This window comes from Heteronotia binoei, chromosome 13 (genome assembly GCF_032191835.1).
Source record: "Heteronotia binoei isolate CCM8104 ecotype False Entrance Well chromosome 13, APGP_CSIRO_Hbin_v1, whole genome shotgun sequence".
Taxonomy (NCBI): domain Eukaryota; kingdom Metazoa; phylum Chordata; class Lepidosauria; order Squamata; family Gekkonidae; genus Heteronotia; species Heteronotia binoei.
The window spans coordinates 23,781,525-23,803,237 of NC_083235.1; the positions used below are offsets into that span (position 1 = coordinate 23,781,525).

At 46.9% G+C, this 21,713-nt stretch overlaps 1 protein-coding gene across 1 annotated transcript in view; it reads right to left on the minus strand.

Moving 5' to 3' along the window:
- Positions 1 to 2,793: 2,793 nt before the first annotated feature.
- SPRYD3 (SPRY domain containing 3) overlaps positions 2,794 to 21,713 on the minus strand; it is a 54,855-nt gene continuing 35,935 nt past the window's right edge. The window contains exons 8-11 of the mRNA XM_060252880.1: positions 21,404 to 21,461; positions 12,082 to 12,201; positions 9,301 to 9,458; positions 2,794 to 4,193 (exon numbers count right to left, since the gene is read on the minus strand). Of these exons, the coding sequence (XP_060108863.1) occupies positions 4,059 to 4,193; positions 9,301 to 9,458; positions 12,082 to 12,201; positions 21,404 to 21,461 (471 nt within the window). The 3' untranslated portion in view covers positions 2,794 to 4,058. The remainder of the gene's footprint in view (positions 4,194 to 9,300; positions 9,459 to 12,081; positions 12,202 to 21,403; positions 21,462 to 21,713) is intronic.

Below are 21,713 nucleotides of genomic sequence, written 5' to 3' on the forward strand. Positions count from 1 at the left end.
CAAAGGGGACTTTGACTCTCAAAAGCTTATTCCCACCCCCCCACCCCACAAAAAAAAAATCTTGTCCATCTCTAAGGTGCTACTGGCCTTGAATCTAGATGTCAAGAGTTCAAGTTCACTAAAGTTTGGATGAGCATTTTGGTGTGCATGCTGTGCATTGTGCATTTTGTCCTCAACATACTGCTGATACTGTACTGGGAATACTGCTGATATTACAGCCAGCTGCATCTCTGCATACAGGTACATTGCAGGTACAGCCATCTCTGGGCCTGCTCGAAGGCTATGCCCGCCACCCTTTTGTCTGTAGCTGCAACTGGGCATATTGCTTCCCAGTTTTAGAGCTCATTCAGTCACCTCCTTCAGTGGGTCCAGGAGCACTCTGTCCAATTGGAAAAACCTTAACTGGGACCAATTTCGCACTAGACCTTTAATCCTGGTTTAGCCCTGTCCCCATTCTACACTCCAATCAGAGAAACCAGCTCTATGATTTTAGTGTAAAATATCCACTTGGGGACAGGGCTAAACCAGGATTAAAGGTCTAGTGTGAAATTGGTCTGGGTTTGGCCCAAGGATTCACCGGGGGTAGCATTTGTCGCAAGTGGGAGCCAAGGCCCTGTAGGGGTCCAACAAGGGTAGTGGGGTCTGGAGGTTTTTGGTAGGCTGAAGGGAAAGCAGCTTTGAGCCCATCGAACTGGTCGAAAAAATTCCCTCTCCTTTGAAGAGTGAAAAGCTCAAAAAGCCATCACCCCACCCACCTTCCACATCATCTCACAATACCTGGTGGCAAAATGATTACTGAGAACCAACCTATGAACTTTTAAGAGGTAGGGTTCCTCCATTCCCTTCTCCCATTCTGCATTCCTGCAGCGAGCCACTCTCCTCCAAAGGGGGTTCTGCTTCCCCAGAAGACAACGTTGGATTTATATCCCACCCTCCACTCCAAATCTCAGAAAAGGATCTCCAAAGGGGGTTCCATTTCCCCAGGAAAAAGGGGGGAGTGGGTGGAAGTACTGAGATACAGCAAAGCTCATATGGAGCAGAGGTCCATCAGTGGCTATTAGCCACAGCATATTATTGGAACTGGCTGGGGCAGTAATGCTCTGTATTCTTGGTGCTGGGGGAGGCAAAGTGGAAGGGCTTCTAGCCCCACTTGTGAACCTCCTGATGGCACTTGGGGGTTTTATTTGGCCACTGTGTGACACAGAGTGTTGGACTGGATGGGCCATTGGCCTGATCCAACATGGCTTCTCTTATGTTCTTATGCCACATGAAGGCAATGGACTCTAACATCTTCCTTGCCTGGGCTTTTTTTGTAGCGGGAACTCCTTTGCATATTAGGCCATACACCCCTGATGTAGCCAATCTCACAAGAGCTTACAGGGCTCTTAGTACAGGGCCTATTGTAACCCCCAGGAGGATTGGTTACATCAGGGGGTGTGGCCTAATATGCAAAGGAACTCTTGGTGCAAAAAGATAAAAGCCCTACTCCTTGCCAAGGCTGGCACATGGTGTTTGCAGGGGATGAAAGTGGGGGAAGACGCTTTGCCAGCCCCACGCCTCCCACACCCGTTCCCAGCAGGCCCCCCCTTTCCCTGCCCATATTTACTTTTCCTCCCCTCGTTCTTGCAAAGGGGAAGACTGTGGTGGTGGGGGCTTGGAAGTTCTAACTGAGGGGAGAGATAATGAACTGAAGGCCCAAGCTCGGGGTGTGGAGGAGGCAATAGGTGCACATTAAAAAGAAATAAGCCAAAGGCCTCTTCCTCGTGCTTGACAAATATGGAAATATCCGCTTTACTGAGTGTAGAAAGATTCACACAGATTCAGCAGGAGCCCAGGCAGGCAGAAACTGGAGAGGAAGAGGCCTGCATTGGGTTGCAGCCCACCCCTCCATCCATCCCTGCTCCATAAAGTTCCAAAGCAGACCATGAAGAAGAAGAAGAAATTGGATTTATATCCCGCCCTCCCCTCTGAATCTCCAAGTCTCAGAGCAGCTCACAATCTCCTTTACCTTCTTCCCACACAACAAACACCCTGTGAGGTGGGTGGGGCTGAGAGAACTCTCCCAGAAGCTGCCCTTTCAAGGACAGCTCTGCCAGAGCTATGGCTGACCCAAGGCCATTCCAGCAACTGCAAGTGGAGGAGTGGAGAATCAAACCCGGTTCTCCCAGATAAGAGTCTGCACACTTAACCACTACACCAAACTAGCTTTGACGCAGGGAGGGTGTCACACTGAGGATCCTTCCACCATAAAAATCTGCCAGGACCTCTTGGGCCCTGACACTCCCCCCCCCTTTCTCCTGCAGCAGAAATTAAGCTTGATAGTGTGATATATATCCATCAGCAAAACCTGGAATGGGCACTGAGCCAGGTTGAAGACGGAGGCAACCTAAGGGAGGGAGGGTTGGGGACAAGGCAGCAATGTTTCACCCAAAAAGATGCTCTCCTCTGCTGTGGAACAGGACCAGTACAGCAGAACCAGGTTAACTGGGCCCACAAGGAGGAAGCAGTGCACTGGGTCTCAGGGCTCCTCTTTTCTTTTGAGAAGCAAAGGCTTCCTGGTGGCTATCCAAGATCACAGAGCTGGTGGGGGGGGGGAGTCTGGCCTCTGTGGCCCAACAAGGACAGTCTCTCCCCCCCCCCCTTCCATAGAACCTTGGTCAATTTCCAAGCTGGAGCAGGAAAGCGATACCGTGGGACAAGCTGGAGGCCCGGGGAGAGTGAGAGAGACAGAACAGACGGGGCAGAGCTGCCTCCTCCACAGCTCAAAATAAAAAGAAGAGAGAGGGAAGAAAGTAGAAGGCAAATTATATATTCAATCGCAGGACACGATGCATTCATCTCTCCCCCCACCCTCCCCCCAACAACATGAAATCAACAGACTCGAATTGCAGTGACAGCAGCAACAGAAGAGGGATATACAGCAGCAGCAGCAGAACCAGGATGAGTATCCCGTCTTCCAAAGGGCAGCACGGCCCCAGACCTACACGATGCAATGACAAAACCCCGCCATGCTTCGGGAATGGCAAATGGGCAACAGCCCCCCGCTTCCCCTCCAGGGACAGAATTTGGCAGAAGAGGTGTGGACCTTAAGGGCGATAGGAGATAATTTTGTGACAGAACCCCAAAGCCTTTCTTTCAACAGCTGGTGTGTGCAGGGCCTTTTTTGCAGCAGGAGCTCCTTTGCATATTAGGCCACACCTCCCTGATGTAGCCAATCCCCCAACAGCTTACAGGGCCTACTGTAAGCCCCAGGGGGTGTGGCCTAATATGCAAATGAGTCCCTGCTACAAAAAAAGCCCTGGGTGTGCGGGATATGGAGCAGAGAGGACATTCCTTGTCTCGGGCTACCCCACAGAGAGACAACAATCTGGATTCCACAAGGCACCTACCATTCTTCCCCACCTACCCTCTTCCGGGAAAGATGGAATCCCAAGGAGGGGGCTGCAAGGAATTAAGTATGTTTACGAAGCAGAAAAGCACTCATAGAAGTTGGAGTGCTGGAGGAGATGGGGGAAAGAGGGAGGGGGAGGAAAGGGATTTTGTGAGGCTGTTGGGTACCGCTGAGGCAGCAGCATTCTGGCGCCTAAGATGGCAATACCAGGAGGTCCATAGCTCTGACAGAGTACTGATACTGCTCCATCAGCGTTTGAATTAATGCCTGGCAGCCTTCACCCTTCTGCATGCTTGGAAGCCCCATCCCATCCTTCCTTCCAAAGGACAAGGGTCAATGGGCCACATGCAAAATTCAGAACTGCTCCCTGAAGCGCCCCAAGGCAAATGGGAGGAAACCTCCACCCCAGCCCCTGAACCCAGGTCTGGGATTTTTCCAGCATCCGGCAGCGGCCCGACAGCCACTGTGACAGCAGTAAAGAGACAGGGAAGCAGCTCAGGTGATGTTAGATACAGACATCTATACGGCCCAACAGACAAAATAAATGCTGCCCCCGGAGGTGAAGGCTGGAAGTGCAATGAAAAACATCCCACACAATCATATATCGGGCAGCCTTGAGGAATGGCAAAATGAAAGAGACGGGGGGGATTCCCTTGCCCCCAAGTCCTTAGCCGCTGAGTGGGTGCAAATCCACCTTGACTTTCTCCCCGCTGCTCAGCATCCCGATGGTGGGAAAGAATCCCCCACATGGCACCACGGCATCCTTCTTGCCAATGATCTTCCCATTGCGTGTGAAGAACACCTGGGGGGAGGGGGGAGGAGAGAAAGTCAGAAGCTTCAGACTTGCTTCACCCAACAGCTGACTCTTAGATGAGTAATCCAATTTTAGAAAAATTTTCCAACTCTGGATAGATTGGGCATCTCAGAGCGTGCAATAAAACTGCACATGTTTAATTTGGCCAAAGTGGCAAACAAGAGCTGATCTGTTCTTGAAAAAAACATACAGAGGGACCAGTGATCCCTCTAAGCTGAGTTAGTGTGAGCTAGCTCACAGATTTTTAGCCTCCAGCTCACACTTTTCTGCCTTAGCTCAGGAAGGATGACCCCAGAGCACAAAAATTTATGCAGCAGCTCACAACTTTAATGCCAGTAGCTCACAAAGTAGAATTTTTGCTCACAAGATTCTGCAGCTTAAAGGGAACATTGAGAGGGACTCTTGGTCAGTCTTAGGCTGGTCTACAGGGGCCTGGGGCATAGCAGATTGTGAGCAGTCCCCCCTCCTTTCCCATTCACTCCCAGTACAGGAAATGATCAGATCCTAGTATTTCATAAGAATATAAGAGAAGCCGTGTGGGATCAGGCCAATGGCCCATCCACTCCAACACTCTGTGCCACACAGTGGCCAAAAAACCCCAAGCGCCATCAGAAGGTCCATCAGTGACCCCTCCGCAAGCACCAAGAATACAGAGCATCACCCGCCCCAGACAGAGAGTTCCATCTATATACCCTGTGGCTAATAGCCACTGACGAACCTCTGCTCCATATGTTTATCCAATCCCCTCTTGAAGCCACCCATGCTTGCAGCTGCCACCACCTCCTGTAGCAGTGAATTCCATGTGTTAAACACTCTTTGGGTGAAGAAGAACTTCTTTTTATGCATTCTAACCCGACTGCTCAGCAATTTCATTGAGTGCCCACAAGCATAAGAGAAACCATGTTGGATCAGGCCAATGGCCTTTCCAGTCCAATACGCTGTGTCACACAGTGGCCACAAAAACCCAGGTTCTTGTATTATGAGAAAGGGAAGAAAGTACTTCTTTCTCTACCATATCTGTCTCATGCATAATCTTGTAAACCTCTATCATGCCACCCTATCACCCCCTTTCCCAGGTATTCCAGGCAACTGCCACTGAATCCCAGCTTAGAATCCTGGTTTGGGGAGAGCATACCAACTCCGGTGTGCCCAAGCGCCTGCATTAAAAACATAAGAGCCCTGCTGGACCAGACCAAAGGCCCATCCAGTCCAGCATTCTGTTCACAGAGAGGCCATCCACCTTCCTCTTGGAATCCCACAAACAAGACTAGAACCTCACTAGGATTTGATTGAAGGCTTCCCAGAGCAGGAAACCTCCAACAGCACTCCTAGTGCAAGGGAAAACCCCAAAACAAGCTGTGCATGTGTCCACTGTGGGACAGCCCTTCCATGAGTTTGAAAGACATAAACCAGTGGTCCCCAACTTTTTTGGCACCAGGGACCGGTTTTCTGGAAGACAATATTTCCATGGACCGGGGGGTGGGGGCGTTAATGGTTTCAGGATGATACAATTGTGTACTTTATTGTACACTTTATTTCTGTTAGTTTGGTGTGGTGGTTAAGTGTGCGTACTCTTATCTGGGAGAACTGGGTTTGATTCCCACTCCTCCACTTGCACCTGCTGGAATGGCCTTGGGTCAGCCATAGCTTTCGCAGAGCTCTCCTTGAAAAGGCAGCTTCTGGGAGAGCTCTCTCAGCCCCACCCACCTCACTCACAGGGTGTCTGATGTGGGAGAGGAAGGTAAAGGAGATTGTGAGCTGCTCTGAGACTCTGAGATTCGGAGTGGAAGGCAGGATATAAATCCAATGTAGAATGATTAAAGAAGAAAAGTTAAAACGCTTGGGGCTCTTTAGCTCAGAGAAACGTCAACTGCGGGGTGACATGATAGAAGTTTACAAGATTATGCATGGGATAGAGAAGGTAGAAAAAGAAGTACTTTTCTCTCTTTCTCACAATACAAAAACTCGTGGGCATTCAATGAAACTGCTGAGCGGTTGGGTTAGAACGGATAAAAGGAAATACTTCACCCAAAGGGTGCTTAACATGTGGAATTCACTGGCACAGGAGGTGGTGGTGGCTACGAGCATAGACAGCTTCAAGAGGGGAATGGATAAGCATATGGAGCAGAGGTCCATCAGTGGCTATTAGCCACAGTGTATTGTTAGAACTCTCTGTCTGGGGCAAGTGATGCTCTGTATTCTTGGTGCTTGGGGGGGGGGCACAGTGGAAGGTCTTCTAGCCCCACTTGTGGACCTCCTGATAACACTTAGGCGTTTCTTTTTGTGACCACTGTGTGACACAGAGTGTTGGACTGGATGGGCCATTGACCTGATCCAACATGGCTTCTCTTACGTTCTTATGTTGTTATTGTTGTTATTATTACATTGTAATATATAATAAAATAATTATACAACTCATGGCCCAGTTGCTAACAGGCCACGGACCGGTACCGGTCCATGGCCTTGAGGGTGGAGACCCCTGACATAAACCATCCCAAGGGATGACAGGTGGACAAATGTGGCAGCTGAGAAAGCAGCAGATCAGCAGCTCTTCTGGAGCTGAAAACTCCCAAGAGACAATGGTAAGCCTGCAGATTTGCAGAAAGGCATAACCTATCCCTTGACAGAATGCGACTGAGAGATGGGAAGAGCAGCCGCACTGGGTTCAGCTGTCAGGAGAGCTGTTAGGCTAAAACTGCAATAACTCTATTGGAACTATGCAACTCTGCACATCTGACTGCAGGATCCAGCCTTCACAAGAAGCTTTACAGGGGGGAGGACATTTTTTCACCAGGGCCGTGTGCTTTCTGTAAGTCTGTATAAGGCGATGAAATCAGTGGGCGAATCAGGGACAGAAATTCAGCATCTTAGTGTTCTTGGCTTGGAGGCCTGATTTTAAAAATACAATATTCCCTGCCCTCGTGGCTGCAAACCAAAAGTGTAAAATATGAAGGCAATGTCTAGTGAAAATCTGAAAGCCCGCGCAAACAGAAGAAGCTCACACTTCTCTTCTGTAAAACTACACTCTGAGACCTGCACAATTCATGCAAATGAAAGACATATGCATATGAAGCTGCCTTGTACTTATACTTATACTGAAGCTCCGTGGCGCAGAGTGGTAAAGCTGCAGTACTGCAGTCGGAGCTCTTTGCTCATGACCTGAGTTCAATCCCAGCAGAAGCTGGTTCATGTAGCCGGCTCCAGGTTGACAGCCTCTCATCCTTCCGAGGTCAATAAAATGAGTACCCAGCTTGCTGGGGGGAAAGTGTAGATGACTGGGGAAGGCAATGGCAAACCACCCCGTAAAAAGTCTGCCGTGAAAACGTTGTGAAAGCAACATTACCCCAGAGCTTGCACAGGGGACTACCTTTACCTTTTTATATATATATATATACTGAATCAGATCTATTGATCTATCAAGCTCAGTACTGTCTACTCAGACTGGCAGTGGCTCTCCAGGGTTTCACACTGAGGTCTTTCACATCACCTCCTGCCTGGTTCTTTCCACTGGAGATGCTGAGAACTGAACCTGGGACCTTCTGCATGCAAACCAGAGGCTCTTCCACTGAGCCACAGCCCCTCCTCAGTGCTTTCCTATACTGATCAGACCATCAATCTATCAAGGTCAGTATTATATACTCTGACTGGAAGTGGCTCTCCAAGGTCTCAGGATGAGGTCTTTCACATCACCTAATCCTTTTTACTGGCGATGCCGGGGATTGAACCTGAGGCCTTCTGCATGCCAAGCAGATGTTCTACCTAATGAGCCACAGCTCCTCCCCAACTTGCTCATTTTGTGTAATTTTTTTAAAAATCTACTAAGCGTGAAGAACAATAAGCAATGTGATGATTTCCCTTAACCAATGCAAATTCTGTGTTATTCGTCCTCTGATTTCCCCACCTCCCCACCCCCAGCCATTGGGAAAGCCGGAGTATAAATGTTTTTATAAGCAGAAGCTCCCACACATTTTTTCAAAGCCGTGTTTCCAGCCATGAATACCAGGAAACAAAAGGGTAACAATAACGATACAATTGAATGGTAAGATTTTGAGCTTGCCAGACTCGGAGCCTGGATTCCAGCCCTGGCACGGCATGATCACAGAATCCACAAAACCCCAATCACAATTTTAACAAGTATGTGCTACTCTTTTAATGATGGAGGCTCACATGCCACCCCTCATCAGTAAATAATTTATACTTCTGTACTCCAAGTGATGCAACCAGAATGATTCAAGCTACACACTTCTGCCTTTTATCTACTTAATGTGCTACATAACTCTATCTCCCAATTAATTCTGATGCCAAAAAAAAATTCTGGGGGGGGGGGTGGCGGGGAGTGATGGTGGTCAATGGAACGGAAGGATTTTGAACAATAGTGAACAAGGACGCTGTAAGATCAGGGTCCAAGCAGGGGTCATTTCATAGAAAAAGGGGTGCTAGAGCTGATTAGCACAACTCATTTGCATAACTCATTTGCATATGCCACACACCTCTGACATCACCGGGAGGTGTACTAAATTATATCAGCCCAGCATCTATCTTCAAATGCTTCTTGAATTAGAATTGTCATAATAAAACCTTACTCCCATCATACTTTTTCAATTACTTTCTCCTATGTGGCCACAGCAGCATGATGAAGATTTCCATCCGTCTGCTTTTATTTGTTTTGGTTATTTTCCCTTTTTTTGGGGGGGGGGGGTGGAAATATTAAAAAGTGTCAAATCTTAAGAGTCCAGGAAAATTCCCACGGGGGGGGGGGGCAGGGTTGAACAATGGAGCCCAGAAGCAAGGGTTTTTTGGGAGGGGGGATAAGAAAGAAAGAGTACAATAAACTTTAGAGGTTCCAAAGCTCCACTCCTGTGAGCTCCTGCCCAAAATGAGGTCTGGCTCCAAGCAATAACTTTTAAAGCTTTTCAGTGGCCTCAGTCCAATGTACTTTAGGAGCAATTCCCTGCCTACATATGTCTCTCTCATGTATGTGGATGAGGCCTTTGAGTTTCTGTCAGGAAACTGCTTGAGACAAGTAGTGCGGGTGCCACAGCAGACATTCTTGTAGCACCTCCTCACTTCCCCCGCAAGCCTGGCCCACACTTACCACCACCTTCTTGCCTTCATGCTCCTGCTCTATGTCCTCCCCGTCTTCCTCTTCATCCTCCTCTTCCTCCGCTTCCTGGTGCAGGTACAGGACGTTTCTCACACCCCGGGGGGGCTTGGCCCTGAGAGCCACCGTATCGCAGCTGTCATCACTGTCACCTGCAGAATACCCACAAACCCATTGGAAGTCTTTGGATGTGGCACTCTGGGTCTCCCATCGGAGAAGGACAGGCAGATGGTTAGACCCCCAACAGCTACACACTTTCTGCTCAACAAGGTCAATTCACGTAGGCTGAGCCTGTGGCCCCTCACCCTGTTTAACAAACAGTCGTGAATTGTGGGTTCTCATTTCTCAAATGTGGAATACTCCAAACATGGGAATGAAGGAGGTGATGTAACTCACATCAGGGTGGGGACCAGTGATCCTTCTAAGCTGGGGTAGTGTGAGCTAAAGGGTAAAGGTAGTCCCCTGTGCAAGCACCAGTCGTTTCCGACTCAGGGGGTGATGTTGCTTTCACAACATTTTCACAGCAGACTTTTTACAGGGTGGTTTGCCATTGCCTTCCCCAGTCATCTACACTTTCCCCCCAGCAAGCTGGGGACTCATTTTACCAACCTTGGAAGGATGGAAGGCTGAGTCAACCTGAGCCAGCTACCTGAACCAGCTTCTGCTGGGATTGAACTCAGGTCATGAGCAGAGGGCTCTGACTGCAGTACTGCAACTTTAACACTCTGCGCCACGGGGCTCTTTAGTGTGAGCTAGCTCACAGTTTTTGAGCCTCTGGCTCACACATTTCTGTCTTAGCTCAGGAAGGATGGCCCCAGAGCAAACTAATTTACGCAGCAGCCAGATCACTCACTCACAACTTTAATGCCAGTAGCTCACGTAGCCAAATATTTGCTCACAAGACTCCACAAATTAGGAGTACTGGTGGGGACCAGTGTTCTCTCTAAGCTGAGTTAGTGTGAGCTAGCTCACAGATTTTTAGCCTCCAGCTCATGCATTTTTGTCTTAGCTCAGGAAGGATGACTCCAGAGCACAGTAATTTATGCAGTAGGCTCACAGATTTTAATGCCAGTAGCTCACAAAGTAGAATTTTTGCTCACAAGACTCTGCGGCTTAGAGGGAGCGTTGCTGGGGACCCCACCTACGTACTCCATAAGGTAAGACTCAGAGTCCGAGACAATCCAGGGCCACCAGACAAGCTTCCTGCTGCTTATTATTTTAAACATTTATTGCCCACCTTTTGACCCTGTGGAACTCGAGACGGCTTGTAATGTAAATAAACAGTTATTAAAAGACACATAAAAGACCACACTTTAAGATGTCTATTAGGACTGCTAATAGATTAAAAACTATATTTGGCAAATGTTGTCTAATGCCTTTGATGGCTTCCTTGAAGATCAAAAGCAAGGGGGGCTGGGCACACCTCCCTAGGGAGGTTATTCCATAATTGTGGGGCTGCCACTGAAAAGGCCTTCTAGCAGCCAGTGGTGCCTTCTTTTGGTTTTGCTCCGCCCAGCTCTTCCTCTCCAAAATTGATGGAACGTTCCTTTACCAAGAAGCAAGATAGTCTTGCTCCCAGAGGAAGGGGAAATGGCAGGCGGATCAAAATCAAGGTGTGTGCGCTAAAGACCAACAGTTCTGAAACTTCAGACACCAAGCCAACACCACTGCCAATCCTACAAGGCAGCAAAGCCAGAGTAAGAAAGGACACAGCTGTATTGTCTGAATGCATCCAGTCTGGGGAAAAGCCCTTTAGCTCAGCTACGACAAATAAAAATGTCCTCTGGAAGCGTTAAAAAGGTGGTTCCTTCTTTTCCTTACTTTTCAGGCCATAACAGAAGGTCTAGTAAAGATCTCAGTGAGTTGATGAATTTTATGAACTTAGGCTGATCTAATCCTCTCTGTACTGGGAGAGAGGAACATAAGAACAGCCCTTCTGGATCAGACAAGTGGTTCATTTAATCCAGCATCCTGTTTCAAGCAGAGGCAAACTCAGTACCCTGGAGGGTTCACAAACAGGGCATAGAGACCAAGCACTTCCCATGATGTTGCCTGCTAACACTGGCATTCAGAGGTTCCCTGCCTATGAACATGGAAGAGAGAGGCAGAAAGAAGGAAGGATAAGAACTGGCCATGGGAGCATTCCATGGTCCTTTTCTGGATGTTCTCTGAACTTCTTGGAAGGGACTAGCGTAGCGGGAAGATCATTCCTTTGTCAAAGCATACAGAATAGTAAAATCTGATGGTTATGACTAGGAGAGGGCATGAACTGGGAAAATGGAGGTTCGTGGTTCATAAAAAACCACAATTCCCACGAACTTTTCAGTTTCCTGAACCAGTTTGTGAGCTGGCAAGGAACTTCAGGGGAGGGGGGATTTGTAAATGCCTTTCTTTCATGCCTCAGTGAATTAAGGGAAGGCATTTAAAGAGATCTAGGAACTACCAACAAAAAAAATTGCATTTTGTGGGCAGTTCACAAACAGCACGATTGCCCAAATTGTGTTGTGCGAACCAATGAACCAGACCAATTAATCACAAACTTTGATTCGCAAGTTGGTTTGTGCCCATCCCTAGTTTTTACTTCCAAACAGTTTTCTTGGAAGTATGCAGCTTGAAGGCACCCCTCCCAGACAGGGGTTGAACTTGGCCAGGGGAGAACCATCTGCTGAACTATACTCAACTCCAATCCAAGTTAAGTTCCAGGGCCCATCTACTGCAATGCATGTATTTATTGCTTTATCCAGTGTCAAGATTCACCAAGCTCTGGATGCTCACCTTCACTGTCAAGGATATAATCACGTGGGAACATGATCCCGCAGCCCATGATGTCACCCTTGTAGCAGCGGGGCCCAAAGGGATCCCCTACTCCACTCCCGTGAAAGATCTTGCCGTCATCTGCAAAAGAGGAAAAGGGGTAGCCTGAGAACAAGGTTGGAGAAAGGTCCACATACACCCCAACTATAATGTAAGATTTCTCCAAAACCCAGCCTGCACACACAATAAACACAGTGCAATAACAAGGCTCAAAATCTAGATGGAAACTGCATGGACTTCCCCTGAGATATACTGTTGCCACCTGTTCTGCCCTGGTCCCACCCCAGTCACATGTTTGGGGAGGGTGGGCTACAGAGACTACATAAAGGGATGCTACCTCAGCTTCAGATCAGCCAACCTGAAAAGCCTCTCTGAGCTGAGTCAGAAGCACAGGGCTTGTACAATCTTGCTGCTCCCAAGGGCTCAGGGAAGGGTTGCCAGGTCCCCCCCCTGGACACCAGCAAGAAAGGGGGAACGTAGGGTTGCCAGATCCAGGCTGGGAAACTCCTGGAGGTTTGGGGATGGAGCCTGGAGAGGACAGGAACCTCAGTGGGGTACAATGCCACACCATCCACCCTACAAAATATCCATTTTCTTTAGGGAACTGATCTCTGTAGTCTAGAAAGCTGTAATTCCAGGGCATCCCCAAGTCCCCCTAGCTCAGAGGCTTCCCTGAGCTGTGCTCTTTGGGGACTTTTGCACAATTCCATCTCGGACTGGTGTCCAGGATTCAGATGAAAAGCAGAGGAACAACTTCAGCATTCTTCAGGGGTGAAAGTAGGCCAGGGCAGACTACTGTTAACTAAGAACAGTGGCACCCAGGAAGACAAAGGCATCCGTGCAGAGGCCTCATCTGAGCAGGGCCCGGTTTCAATTCCAAGAACTTATTTGTCAAGATGGCCGAACACACCTGTACCTCAGGACTCTTTAAAAAGCTGAGGAAAAATCCCACAGTGCCTATTCAGTGGGCTGGCTCAGTCAACACCAGGCAGCTCCACTGCTAGGCCAAAGAGGGGGAAACATACCACTCATCACCTAAGATCAAAGCCAGGCAAGTTTGGAAGGTTGGGGTTATTCCCTGCCTCTGGGTAGCCGAGAACAAAAGGGAAAGGGAGGGTGGGGAAAGTCAGGGCCACAGACCACTTGAAAGGCCCTGGCATAAGCTTAGTCTCTCCGAGTTCAGCTATGCGGGCGCCCAGATCACAGGCTGGCAGCCAAGGCCTTTTTGCCTCCACAAAAGATGTAGGATCTACAGCAAAAGGGCAGTAAATATTTCCTCCTGTAGCTAAGGAAACTCTGGGAACAATGTTGTGTAAACATTCCTGAGTGTGTTGAAAATCACAAAGGCCGGCCAAGCCAGAGCGCCTTTTTAGGGAATCCCCCTCAGCTGAGCACGGGCAGGAAAGGGGATCAGATTGAAGTGGAGGGTAGGAAGGCCTACAGGGACTGAGGAAAGAAAGGGAGATGGAAGGTCCTTCCTGGAAACAGATGGGGTTAAGCAGTCCACCTATCTCCAAGGCTGTGATCTCCCATCTTGGAGTGCTTGTTTAATTTTTTTTTTTAACACTCCAGAGAAAAAGGTCAAGATGGCAGCCATGTTAATCTGTCCACAGGAGCAGAAAAGAGAAAGAGTCTAATAGCATCTTGAAGACTAACAAAATTTGTGGCAGGAGATGAGGTTTCATGAGTCATTGCTTTCTTCTTCAGATACAGATAGAATGTGAGACCAACTGTCTTATATATTGGAAAGTAGAGTGATTTCAGATGCCAAATGACATTAGCAGTGGGGAACATTTTAACCTTCCAGGACATTCAGTTGTTGACCCAAAAGTAGCAGTTCTCTTACAAAGGAATTTCAAAGGAAGATGAGAACTGCAACTGATAACGAAGCTCAAGGCAATGCATTCTCCTGGACTGAATCAAGACCTAGGTTTCCTGTCTCATTACCAATGCTGCTTTCTCCATGCCTACCACCTCTCTGCATATTGCACCTGATCCAATCACACTTTTTATTGTCATTTGCCTGCATCTGGCATCTGAAATCACTCTGCTTTCCCATATATAGGACAGGCTCAAAATTCATTTTGGAGCTGAACCTGACAGTCTGAAAAGAGATCCATATACTTCAACCTGGTCAGCGGTTCTTAAGTTCAAACTCAATCAATTAGGGATAATAGTTAATGATTTTTTTTTACATCTGATGAGATTTAAATTATGTCCAATTAACCCTTACATTTGCTCCCCAGCCTCCTTAGATCTTCATATTTCTTGTGGTAAGATGCCCCACTATTTATCAGACTTAATGAGCCCGAGTCACCATAGGGTGTTTATGCTTGCCAGATTAAATGCATTCACCTCTAAAGTTCTACAGGGGAGAGATATCACTGAATACTTCTGTGTGGAAGACTCTGTTCCTGTGGAGCAAATACCCCTGACTCGATTCAACATATATGTTTGACTGCCACTTCTATGATAACTTCTGTAATTAATTATTTGGAAAGCTCTGTCTCCTGATTACTGGACTAATTTGCCCCTCTGTTGTCATTTACTGAATGATACTAAATTGGAGATTAATAAGGCTGCAGCAAACTTTAAAACTGACCAAGTATGACTGTATTTGTAAGTTATGTATATATTTTGGTTTTATTTCAAAAGTTTAAAACTTCTTTTTCTACTCTGCATATGTCTAAATGCGTATGTTATGCCATTAAAGGTCAGGATGGATAGGACAGATGGACTCACATTCCAGCTATATCTGAAGAAGTAAGCTCATCCCCTACCACAAATTTTGTTAGCCTTTAAGATCCTCCTGGACTCTTACGGAGAAAAAGGGACAAGCTTGTTGCTGAATTAAAATGGCAGAATACTGACTAGGCAGAATTACAAGTCACTGGTCTGTTGAGAAGAGGCAGCAATGTTTGAAAAGTTCTCCTTTAAAAAAAAATTAAAAACTACAAATTAAAAACTTACAAACTACAAATTAAAAAAAATACAAATTAAAAACTAGAGGAGCAGGCAGAAAATCAAATTTCCTCCATATGGTGAGCTGTGGTGATTTAAAAAGAAAAGAAAATGGGTGCTCCTGTTTCCTGAAGTTTTACAGTCCATTTTAACTGCCTCATTCGTCTCTATGCATAGAATCACCTCACATTTCTCCATTAATATGGCTGTCAGTAGGAACTGGTAGGCCTATATCTCATAGGCAGGCCCTCTCCCTCCTGCTCCTGACTCATTCAGGCATGGGGCGTAAAAACCACCACCTCCCCAATACTGACAGGCAGGTTATTTTTCATGGATGGTTGTTTGTATTCGATGAAGACAGCTCTGACTCATCTACCAACCTCTCTCAAGCAAGTAAGACATGGTCTGTATAGACCTGAATCATTTCTGGGCTCAGTTATACAGCTCCACATTAGCCACAGAGGCTGTGAAGTCCTGAACCCCACCATGGAAGGCAAATTCATTGGGGACTCTGAAGTACACCTCTACCAACAACTGTGAAGTCTTCAGTACTGACAAGAACTCCTCAATTCAGACCACAAGTAAAACCAGAGTCCTTGGATGCAGCTTCTCCATTGAGGAGGAGGGAAAAAACCCGTTCATTTCAAGAATACACAGAAGACTATTAGAAATCACAGAAAGTGTCAAATGCACACCAGATGGTGAAGGCTAGAGAGCCTGGGATGCTCCTGGCTTGACAGGAAAAGAAAATTGGCATGAGACAGCTGGCCCCAGAACTCATATCTGAGTAACAGCAATCTTTTGACTTTGGTTTATAGGAACAGATCTCAAAAGTTTCCCTAGGAAGCATGGACAGTGGCCAAAGGCACCAACTGTTTATCTGCTTGTGCTTAGTTTTACACAGGACACTGATTCTGTCGGTATGTGTATGCATTCCATCGTCCCTTGTGAATACAGAAAGTGATATAAAGTGTGGAATTCCCAGGGGCTTAAAAAAAAATTAAGAACGTTTCAAGCCTTTAAGTCTCCCTTCCCTAGGCTTGATAGCAACTGGTATGATCGCAGAAAGAAGGGACAGCAGAGATGACCATCTGAGAAGAATTTTCGGTTCTGTAGGGGGGGTGCTTTGCAGTAGGGCTTTGGTCTTCTGGGCAGCACTTTGTTTCTTCTTTGGATTCATTTATCTAGTATGGGATCCCCCAACATGGAACCCATCAACACCTTTCAGGTTGCCCGCCAAGTGTTTTCAGGAAGTGGGCAGGGGACAGGTAAGGTTTTTGACCAGCAAGGTTTCTGTCTGGCCATCAAAGATTTCATCAGCTGTGCAGATTTTTTTAAAATGCTGCTTTGGCAGCAGCGGCTAGCATAGCAAAAGGATCTTCACTGTGTGACTGAAGATAAGTTGCGGCAGCCATTTTGTGGCTGGCTCTTCCTCAAGGGGCAGCCATTTTGAGGCTGTGTGCATCACACTGTATCAGAATGTCAAAAATGCCCCCAAGGTACAAAAAGGTTGAAAATCCCAGATCTGGTAAAGAAGATGGTTGTTGACTGTGCTGATTGTTCTGTGGAATTTGCTGGTTGTTCTGAGACTTTCTGCAATTTATAGTCTGTAGGGTGTTTTGCAGAGCTGGGTACCAAGATTGGTGGATGAAAATGTCTTCTTCCTTTCTGTTAAAATTGTGCTGGTGTTTGCAAATCTCAATAGCTTCTCTGTTCAGGTGAGTATGATAATATGAGACGGTAGAAAGGACTTCCAACAGGAACTACACCACCTCAAACAGTCACTGCAGGCCAATGGATACTCCCAACAAGAAATTAGTAGAGCCCTCCATCCCAGGAGACCATCCACACCAAATCCCGAGCCACACACAAATGTGGGTACAGCCTTCCTGCCCTACATAAAATCTGTCACCGACCGCATTGGCAAAATTCTCAAACGCCATAATGTTGACAGTCTTCAAGCCCACACAACAGATCCGCCACATGCCGCGCTTGGCCAAAGATATGAGAGATCCACTTTCAACCCCTGGGGTCTACAAAATACCCTGCTCCTGTGGTGCAGTCTACATTGGCACTACCCAACGCAGTATCAACACCCGTTTCACCGAACACAAGAGACACTGTCGCTTGTTTCAGCCAGAAAAATCAGCTGTAGCTGAACATGCACTTCAAGAAGGAGACCACGTCATCCACTTTGAAAGAACTGAAGTCCTTTCTACGGTCTCACATTATCATACTCGCCTGAACAGAGAAGCTATTAAGATTTACAAACACCAGCACAATTTTAACAGAAAGGAAGAAGGCATTTTCATCCACCAATCTTGGTACCCAGCTCTGCAAAACACCCTACAGACTATAAATTGCAGAAAGTCTCAGAACAACCAGCAAATTCCACAGAACAATCAGCACAGTCAACAACCATCTTCCTTATCTTCAAACCCCTTCCAACCTTCCCAGCAATTAACACAGAACAATGGTCACATTCAACAGCCAGTTTCCTTATCACTACCCTTCCAGGAAGCCCCACCAAACAATGGGCACATCCACAAAACAATTGCCCTTTCATCACACCCCCTCCAGCCTACAAATAGCAGCTCTCCAGCAGCCCTGGCCCCACTCAATGCACAGCAGCCAAGAAGGTCTGAGCGCCTGCTCCGGCTGCAACGCCACTGAGGATGTTCTCTGCAGCTGAGAACGAAACGTCTGGAAGGAAAACTTTCTCCAGTGGAACACGGCACTTGATCCTGAAACATTCTACAAACCCTAATGAGTTTACAAGATTATGCATGGGATGGAGAAAGTAGAGAAAGAAGTACTTTTCTCCCTTTCTCACAATACAAGAACTCATGGGCATTCAATGAAACTGCTGAGCAGTCAGGTTAAAATGGATAAAAGGAAGTACTTTTTCACCCAAATGGTGATTAACACATGGAATTCACTGCCACAGGAGGAGGTGGCAGCTACAAGCATAGTCAGCTTTAAGAGGAGGTTTGGATAAAAATATGGAGCAGAGGTCCATCAGTGGCTATTAGCCACAGTCTGTGTGTGTATATATGTGTGTGTGTATGTACACACACAGATATATTGGCCACTGTGTGACACAGAGTGTTGGACTGGATGAGCCATTGGCCTGATCCAACATGGCTTCTCTTATGTTCTTAAGCTAAGCACTGCCTGGCCCCAGAAGGATTAGGATGATGCGTGTGACATCAGCTTGTCCCCTTCTTTGCTCCCTAACTACAGTTTACTTAGAGTGCAACCATGGCTTGCTAAATTGTATTTATTTATTTATTTTATCAGATTTCTATCCCGCCCTCCCCTGACGGGCTCAGGGCGGCTAACAACAACAGATTAAACCACATAAAACATTAAAAACAAAATACACAATAAAATCATTCATACAGTTTACAATCATTAAAACCAAGACGTGCGTTTCTGATTACTCAGATGTTCTTGATTCAGTTATAATGATTCAGTGGGATTATTGGTGCCGTGGAGTAATAGCTACCTCCCTTCAACTGTTAAAAGTGAGTTTAAATAATTTGGTTTTACAGGCCTTGGGGAACTGTGGTAGGTCCCACAGGGCCCTGATGTTTTTGGTATGAATCAATATATACATACACAAGGATGCGCCATCTGCATACCAGCGTAGACTGGCAATTGTTGTATCATGCTTTCCTCAATGAAGAATCAATAATAGTGCCAATAACTAGTTCTAGTACCTAAGCCCAGCCTGTGTGTGTATGCACACGTGCCTGGAAGTCACAGCAACTTCTGGCAACCCCTCCTGGGGCACAGAGGATATTTAGAGAAGTGGCTTGATACAGCCTGTTTCTCCCTCCCACTCCTGGTATTCCAAGGTCTCCATCCAAGTACTTGCCAGGGTTGGCCCTGCTTAGCTTCCATGATCTGATGAGATTGGGCTTGCCTGGGCTAATCCAGATCAGGGCATATTTCCTTCATTCATTTATGGCTATTTAAGTGATGCAGGTTGCTCTGAAAGTCATGTGGGAAATGGGGAGCCGCAAGTTCCTGGCAGAGCTGTGACTTGGGCCCCAGCTATCTAAGTCTCAATGCAACACTTTAAAAAAGCACCAAACCAGGATGTGCATCAGCTTCAGTGCAAACTGACTGATTTACAAATGCAACTGGTAAAACCCGTTTCACATGTCTGCTAGTTCTAGCAGAAGGAAAAAAAACATCAGACGGGGAAAGGAAGAGGATCATCTTGAGAAAGACCAAACTCTTGGACAGAGCGGCTGTCTTTTTCTCCAACTGGCTCCAGGCTCTGGAAAGAAAGGGCAGAAGCTAACCCTAGCGAGACTAGCTACACGGTGGGGAACACCCAGGCCAAAAGGACAGAACACTGAGGGAAGCAAGGTCCGGGGCAGAACGGAATTTAAGGGGATGACAGGACAGCAGCCGCTCCCTGCCCTGTGGAAGCCAGGCTGAGAACCGGCCTGAAACAGAAGGGGGGGGAACAGTCCAAGAGGTTAGAGCTGGATGTTCCTTTGGAGCCCAGCTGTGTTCCAAAGAATTTCTGGAGTCCCTCTGATGGGTGACCAAGAACTAAATCCATAGATGGCTTGTCTGCTATTCTCAGGCTTCGGATTCAGCAGGAGCTCACAGGAGTGCAGCTCCTGAACCTTTCTGAGAGTTCCACCTCCTCCTTCCCACCTTGTCCATTGAATAGTAGGTGCAGCTGCATAACAATCCCTGGATGAGCTCCACCTATTTTTCTACAAAACGACCCCTAGCTATTATCAATGCTGTTGCATGGTGCACAGCCAAAGTGTAATAGTGGTTGTGTTCTAGGATACATCTTCAGTTCATATGGGGTTGCAGCTAGGCCTGAATGGCACCTTGTGCAAACCAAATATACATCATACGAGGGAGATTTGGGGAGTGCAGACTGGAGAGGGTGTGGGAAGGGCCCTCAGCAGGGAAGTGATGCCATGAAGTCCACTCTCTGAATCTGCCATTTTCTCCAGGGGACCTGCTCTCTGTCATCTGGAGAGCAGCTGCAATTCCAGATCTCCAGCTGCCATCTGGAGGTTGCAACAACAAGAATACCCCCAAGGTATCGCAACCAAATAACCAAGAAACACCAGTATGTACAAATCATATCTTTCTTATACCAAAATCTCTAAGTAGCTCACAATCAATACTAAATACAAAAGTGGATGCATATAAAGAAGTATAAGAAAGCCAGTTTGGTGTAGTGGTTAAGTGCGCGGACTCTTATCCGGGAGAACCAGGTTTGATTTCCCACTCCTCCACTTGCTCCTGCTGGAATGACCTTGGGTCAGCCATAGCTTTTGTAGGAGTTGTTCTTGAAACAGCAGCTGTTGTGAGAGCCCTCTCAGCCCCACTCACCTCACAGGGTGTCTGTTGTGGGGGAGGAAGATAAAGGAGATTGTGAGTCGCTCTGAGGTTTGGTGTGGAGGGCGGGATATAAATCCAATATCATCTTCTTCTATTTACCTTTTTTGCCTCAGATGAGTGATTGGGAATTGACCACCAGTACGGTGAGACTTCTTTGCATGAGAACTTAAAACCATGCTTCTTTATATACATGGACTTTTGTATTTTGATTGTGATTCTGGTATAAGAAGCAGGGCTTTTTTTGTAGCAGGAACTCCTTTGCATATTAGGGTACACCCTCCTGATACAGTCAATCCTCCAAGAGCTTACAGTAGACCCTGTACTAAGATCCCTGTAAGCTCTTGAAGGATTGGCTAAATCAGGGGGGTAAAGCCCAATATGCAAATAAGTTCCTGCTACAAAAAAAGCCCAATAAGAATTGTATCATTTGTACACACTGGTGTTTTTTAGTTATTTGGCTGCAATGCCTTGGGTATTCTTGTTGCTACTACTTTTGCATAACCTTCTTCCATTTTTTGCTATACCACCTGGAGACTGGCAATCCTAGCTGTAGCACATAACCCACAATTGAATGAGAAAAATATTCCACTATGTTAGAAAGCCGAGACACAGACACACAGAATTAAATGCATTACAAGTTAGACAGACTTGGCACAGGGAATTATTTTTTCTCACTGAAAGGACTCAACGGCCCAATCGAACACTAGACCAGGATAAGCACAACCCATTACCTGTTGCTGTGGTTAAGACCCCAAACGCAGTGAATCCATTTTTTAGCCTGCCATAAAAAGCTCTGCCCCAATAGCGCATATATGGAGAGAGAAATGCGAGCAAGAAAGGTACCAAGGAAAGTAAATCGAAATGCAAACTCTAACTGTTCATCGGTTCTCTTCCCACTGAGCCTTTCTGCTTTGTTCTACGGCAGATTTTTGCTCACCTGCGTGGTAGGCTACAGAACCTCTGCTCCAGCCAGGATGCCGATTTTTGGGGTAGTCCTATGGCAAGGAAGAGAGAGAACAAGGCAGTTCACGGAACACTGCTATCTGATCACCTAGGGTGTCATTCAACAAACAAGGATCGGGTTGATAACTTGTAACTGTTAAAACTGGAGCCTGCAAACTATCAAGCTACACAAGGAGAAGGTGCCATCAAGTCACAACTGACTGATGAAGACCTCAATCCCAAGGTATTCCAGGCAAGATAGAAACAGGTGGTTTGCCATTGCCTTCCTCTGCACAGCAACCCTT